The 6,675-nt window shown below is 52.1% G+C and overlaps 1 protein-coding gene across 1 annotated transcript; it reads left to right on the top strand.

The window, feature by feature from the left end:
- The first annotated feature begins 1,154 nt into the window (after positions 1-1,154).
- On the top strand, positions 1,155-2,471 carry LOC123079852 (transcription repressor OFP8). Its single transcript, XM_044502673.1, has one exon. The coding sequence runs from the start codon at positions 1,408-1,410 to the stop codon at positions 2,089-2,091; it is 684 nt and encodes a 227-aa protein (XP_044358608.1). The 5' UTR covers positions 1,155-1,407; the 3' UTR covers positions 2,092-2,471.
- Positions 2,472-6,675: the final 4,204 nt, after the last annotated feature.

Genomic DNA, 6,675 nt, shown 5'->3' with positions numbered 1-6,675 from the left:
ATTTTTGAGTGTTTAATTTTTGGTATGTAATCTATTTAAGCGCCTACTTAAGTGTCCTGCGATGAAAGATGACTCTACTATACAACATCGGCGGTTTGTGCATTTCTCCTCGCCACTTCTAATAAAAGGGAGAAAACCCAACCATGCATACATTAGTTGACCTTGTGTATCATGTGTTGTTTGAAATCTCTGCAGAGTTGCAGATTAACTACGTGTTATTTCTCACCCGCAAAAAGAAAACTGTGTTATTTCAATTCGTTTGATTCGGTATATGTACAGAAGTCCAGTAAAATATTCTGGGAGGGTATTAGATGCAGTTTTATTGGCACTTCACGTGTCCATTCGATCAGAAAAAGGGTTTATTTCTGGCGGCTATGTACTGATCGTACGTGCAACCTGCAACAAGGCCTGGTTAGGTTTTTTGTCAGCTAGCCAGCCAGTGGCAGAAAGTAAATAATTCTTTAAAGCAGCCGAGGAGGGGAAGAATACATATATAGCAGAATAACGCCGATATGATGCTATAGACCTATTTTACTTTAAAAAAGAGCCGATTGTTCAGCCAAGTACTGCTGTGATTTTTTGTTTTCTCAAGGAAACGGTACTGTGGTGGCTTGGGAAAAGAAAAGATCTGTTGAACAGAGACTCGACAGAGAAAGATTGGCGCTCCGCTGGGCCAGCAGCCAGAGCCCGGCCAGCAGCATGGCCAGCTTGTCCTCACATGCATACAGTCGGTCAACTCAGCAGCAGACTTTCGTCACATTACCAAAGCCGTGACAAGATCTCATTTTTTACCGCCCGAACCACACCATGCCCTCCTGCCGTCCGACGTACCCCCTGCTCTGAACTCGCTGCGCAAAAATTAACCGCCCACTGTCCAGTCACACTCACAGGGAGCCATTGATGCATGCAGCCGCTGACACGATCCTCCTCCCCTCCCAGGATCCAATCTGGATGAGTAGTATCTTGCGGCCATGCACTGATGACTGATCGACGACGCTCACACGCATAGCAATGGCGTCGTAGCCTGCTGCCTGCTGCCGCATTCCACACGTACACGCCTGTTTCTCGCGGCATGCATTTTCACTTGCACGCTCCCGGCTCGTTTTCACCCAGGCCGACGTATAATTATCCTCTTCACATGCCCGTCCTCCTCCTCCCCGGCCTCGCCTCACTATTCATGTCACGCTCTCTTTACTCGCCCTCGCCATTTACTGACCTCACTCACGCTCTCACATGGCGCCCCATTAATATATAGCGCCACCACCCCCCGCTCCAAGCTCCAAGAACTCCACGCACACTCCCAGCTCACTCGCAGACGCACTGCCCGGTGCACCTTCCTCGCTCTAGCCAGCCGCCAGCCAAGCGAGCTAGCCCGGTAGGCCGTGCGGTGCTCACTGTTGCCGCGCCATGTCGAGCAAGCCGTCGTCCAGGAGGGGCAGCTTCGCGCTGCGGCAGCCGCCGGTGGTGGACGTCGGCTGCAACTGCCGCCGCCCGAAGCTCTTCTCCAGCCTCCTCTCCTCGTCCTCCCTGCCGTTCCGCGGCCGGGGCGGCAAGCCCAAGTCGCCCAACGCCTCCTCCACGTCCACCACCACGGCGTTCACGGCCACGACGCTCGGCGGCCGCAGCGGCACCACGGCCACCTCCGCCGACTCCGCCTCCTGGGGCCCCGCGTCCTTCACCAACAACTCGCTGTACGAGGACCCGGCGGCCGCGCGCCGCCGCGGCCAGGATGAGCCGGAGCAGGAGACGCGGCGCCGGCGGAGGCAGCGGCGGCGTCGCAGGCGCGCCGCCTGGGACGGCGTCGGCGGCGGCGCTGGGCACGGGGAGCAGGAGGCGGAGGCGCACGGGCGCGTGGCGCGGGAGAGCGTGCCGGTGGCGGTGGAGTCGGCGGAGCCGTACGAGGACTTCCGGGAGTCGATGGTGCAGATGGTGGTGGAGAAGGAGATCTACGCGTGGGACGACCTCAACGACCTGCTCACCCAGTTCCTCACCCTCAACTCGCCGCGCCACCACCCGCTCATCCTCCACGCCTTCGCCGACCTCTGGACCCGCAACGGCCTCTTCTCCCCTCCCTCGCCGTGCCAGTTCTAGCTACCCTCCTACCACTAGCTAAAAGCTACTGTAGCTAGCTGCCGCCGGTCAGCATTACACCGCCACGGCGCCATGCACGCACGCACCCACCCCAGTATTACTCCTGTTTACTATTGCTTACTGTAACCATTAGTGTTGTAATTCCTACTAGCACCTGATCGATCGTCAGTCTGTTAACTAGCTAGCTACCCGTGGTACTAGCTCCTCCATGTCCATCACTCCATGGCCGGCCGGGGGAGGTTATTAATGGAGATCCCGGCCGGCGAGATGGGTCTAGTCTTGAGCTCAAGCTAAGCATGATGGTGTAATCCAAATCAATGTAACCGTTATTCATGTAATGTAATGATGCGTGCGCGTGGCGCCATGGCGTTGTAATGATATAAGTAACTGTTTGTGTTTGTGCATCAAGTATGTGCACTAGTTATGCAATCGTTCACTGCTCAACCTTTTCTTTTTTGTTGAAGAAACATATTGTCACTCATCTTTCACTGTTTTACCGACATGCCACTGGACCGCTGGCCATTTTTACCGCTGCTTTTGTTGCGATTCATTTGCTCACCGTCCTGTCAACTCGTGAAATATATGTACCACTCCATGTTGTCACGTCCAATCCCTTTTCGTTCTCGTGCATGCGTACGTGCGTAGTGCATGGGTTGGTGCGACCGTGCGCGCGCGCGCGACGTGAACCAGGTGCAAAAGCTGCTGCGCCCGAGGCTGATTTGTGTTCTCGCTGGGTCCGTTGGCTGGCTCCACCCCTCCGGCGCCCAGTTGTTTCACTGTGCGGGCGAGCTGACGGGTGCAACGACAAGCAGCTGTGCCGCTGTTGGGGCCTGGATGAGATTGGAGTGGATGGCAGGCGTGCGAATCAACGGCTGGATCTCGCCACAGTGCCCTACCACTGTGTCGGCTTCATTGCGTCGGGGCCTCCGGCCTGCTGCCCAAAAGGTCGACGGAGCCACAGTGCCGGCTCGTCTCAGCGTATTCATTGGGGGTAAATTTTCACTGTACGTCTACGTGTACGTCTTCTGTTGCAGGATAATAATACTGTTCCTGCAGGCTGGTGCCAACCACTCCTGGATCGGTCGGTCGACGATCGATTCATTAGAGGTTCTGATTTTATGGCGCCACAGGAACCGAACACTTTACTAGTAGCAAGTGGCAAGGCTAGCTACAAGATACGTACGTGCTATGGGTGTCAAATTGCATGATCGTATTCATTGGCCGTCCATAAATTTAGAGACCAAAGCCGGGCGCCAAAATGCTTTGATGCTTCGGATTCAAGCGAGAGCAATTTGATTGATTGTTCAGTACGCTAGACCAAACTTTCGACCCCCTGTTTCAAAAAATGAGGTCAAGTTAGCAACAGCAGTAGCAGTACCTACCGTGGTACTCAGAGTACATGTAGTCGTACCGCGGCAGTAACAGGACGCGACGCAACTGAATCCCCTTCCCCCGCCTCGTCCGTGTCCGCTCAAACAAAAGGAGTGGCGAGTTGTGAGATGTGACTGATTGATAAACGGACACGCACTAGTGCATCACAGGTGCTGAGGTGCGTAGTACGGGGAATACGTTTGATCCCGCGTACTGTAGCACTACAGGTATAAAAGTCCACATGAAGCCGTACAGAACTGAGAGTACGAATACGTATAGTAAAATGTACAGTTGGACGCTGTGTTCCACTGGGGTCCTTGGTAGGATAGCGCTGGCTGCACATGCACGCATGGATCGAGCGGCGGACGGTCTCTGGTTTATGACCGCGACAGGAGCAAAGTTATACAGTACATACTGACATGCATACACATGTCAGACTGCATGACCGTATTCATTGGTCAGGCTGGCGTTTAGTACAAATGAAATGAAACCGCCCAAATACCTCCACTCCTGCATGCTTGAGGTATACTCAAACAGTGGGCTTTCTTTCTTAGCAAGGGGACAAGGCAACACAGGAAATCTGATTGTTCATTACGCCACACGAAACATTGTCGTCCTCCCATGTTTCAGAAAAGTAACGCTGTGAAGTTCATAACCTTTCACTGCTAGTCGTCTAACAGCCCACCTTAAGTCCCTTCTTGCTTCGTTTGTGTCTGTTCCAAAAAATTAAAAATTTGCGCGGGAACAACATGACATGACATGTGCGCGCGTACAATACAATATCTTCCCCGTACCATATTTGTACGCCAGGTATAAAAGTCCGCGAACGTGCAGTACAGAACTGAACGTGCGTACACTTTGTAACATGTACTCTACTACTAGTAAGTACTACACGTGCCCGTAGGGCCGTAGCACAGGCGACGATTTACCAGCGGCTAAGTTAAGAAGCACGCAAGACGGCGGTGGAGCCCATGCATGCGTACGCCCCCATCACGGGACAAGGCCGGGCCGCGAATGAATGAATGGCAACTTGCTAGGCCGCCTCGTCCGCATTCGCCAGCCGGCAAGCCAGCCCGTTCGGTCGGCCGGCCGGCCGGCTGGCGGCTCTCCTCAGGCGGTCGTCCGGGACCCTGACAGCGGTCAGTGTGGGCGGCGCAAGCCGCCGAGCTATCGCGCCCCACCGGATCCCGCCGTAGCCGGAAGTCTTTCTTTCTCCGCTGCGGCGTCCTTGTCCGGTCCAGCCGCGTGCGCGCGCGACGGGGCAGGGCTGCGGCGCGGGGAGGCAACACGTCCATCAATGCTGACAAGGTCTTAACGCCGGGAGGTCACGGGGGGAGGCCCGGCCGTACGCTCCAAATCGCGTGACCACGAGACGCCGAAGCGGGCGGCGGGGAGAGGCCCGGCCCGCCGCCGTCCTCCCCGGCCGCCGGGTGACTGTGGGGTGAGTAACCCGTGCTCGCTGATCCTGATAGGGCATATCCTGTGACGTCTAGGACTCTAGGGCACGCGCCGAGAGCATCATAATGGGCTTGCGGCTCGTCGCCGTCCAGTTTTGTTTTTCCTGTGGGTTTCTTCTTGTCCTTGTTGAAGAACGCGGCAGGGTGCACTAATGGTATGGTCTTGTTCACGGGGTGGACTTGTTCTGTGATTTCATTGGCCTGACAGAGTCATGCATAGGCGTCAACCTGTACTGTTTGCAAGTGCTGATGTAGAGGTCTTTCGTCCGTTTGCAACTAGGGAAAATTTGCTGATTGCTGTCAGGTTGACCTGTTTTCCTCTTATGCATTATATGAATGTATACTTCCTGTTCATGTACCGCCCGTATGTTAGGTTGAAAAATGGCATGCTACTCAGAGACGTTTTCCTTGCTCCCTGTTTGTGGTTTAAACGGAGGCAAACTGTAAGCAACTCCTCGCTGTTGTAAATCTCACGATGAAACACCCCGCAATTTTTCTGAAAAAAAAATCTAACGATGCTACATTCGTTCTCCTTCTTCCCCATTTTCCAGTAATTTTGGGACGACATTCATACGTACTGATTCTTTCTCTTATGTGTAGTGATTCTTTTTAGAACTCGTACATACTGAATCGAAAAGGCTTGCCGTTGATGGTCTGTGCGCTGCATGCTCAGGCTCACGGTTTGCCAGCGTGAGCAATGGGAGCTCCTAATCGGTGCCTTCAGTGCCCGTTACGAGTTAATCGCTAAGTATTGCCCGGCCTATGAATCGCCAAGTTCGTACCTCGCTCGCAGGACTCACACCTGTCATTTGTTCGTTCGCACAGCGGCACAGCTCACCATTTTTTCGCTCGTTATGTAGAAATCTATTGGTCTAGGGAGAAAAACAAAGTTCACAAATTGAAAAACGTTAATCGATATTGAAAACGTTCTCATTTTTTTTAAAAAAAAAACAAGAAAACAGGGACAAAAATGAAAAAAAAAAATATTGGTTCATGTTCGTTATTTGAAGAAGAATACAAAGAAGGTATCTTGCACAGAGGAAAAGTTTTCCCGGGTGGTTACCACGCTTGTACATAGCTTGTGAGGTGCGGTGTTCGAATTTCCACGGTGCTTAATTTTTGAAAGGAAACGGGCGCTTAAGGCGCCGTTTAGGGAAATGCCGCGAGCAAGCTCTAAAGTTTTTTTTTAGGGGAAACGCTGCTATATTCTAAAGCTCAATGCCTCCATCAGAGGCCAGGTCTGAGCTTACAAAATCCGGCGCAGCATGGCGCCAAATGTGACATAAAGAAGTACAGCAACCCTCACTAGCAAGTCTATGCGTGACTTTGTTTGCGGAGCGGCGAACCCATTTAACTTTGTGATCCTGGAATTGGGCTAGCATCTCCTTGAATAATCATTGCCCCAGCAGGAATGTATTTCGGGGCTTATAGGGCTAGTTTGCCCATCCCAAAACAAGCCACAAGAACGTCTCACCTCAAGGAAGCCCTAAATGGGCCGGCCCATAAACAAGCAGGACCAAGGACATCAGTTTTTGTTCTTTTTATTCATTTTGTATGTACATTTTTGAATTATAAATACATATATTCCTCACAGATTCATGAACTTAAGTTTTTAGAAAATATTCACCGTGAATTAGAAAAAAAATACCACATTGTATAATGTTGCCTAGTGTAATTAAAAAAATGTTGGCAGCATCAAACAAATGTTGGCAAAAATCATAACATGTTCACATGTTAAAAAAATAATGTCACATTG

Source organism: Triticum aestivum, chromosome 3D (genome assembly GCF_018294505.1).
Source record: "Triticum aestivum cultivar Chinese Spring chromosome 3D, IWGSC CS RefSeq v2.1, whole genome shotgun sequence".
Classification (NCBI taxonomy): Eukaryota; Viridiplantae; Streptophyta; class Magnoliopsida; order Poales; family Poaceae; genus Triticum; species Triticum aestivum.
Note: the sequence above shows the minus strand (reverse complement) of the source record. Positions and strands in the feature narration are given on the sequence as shown.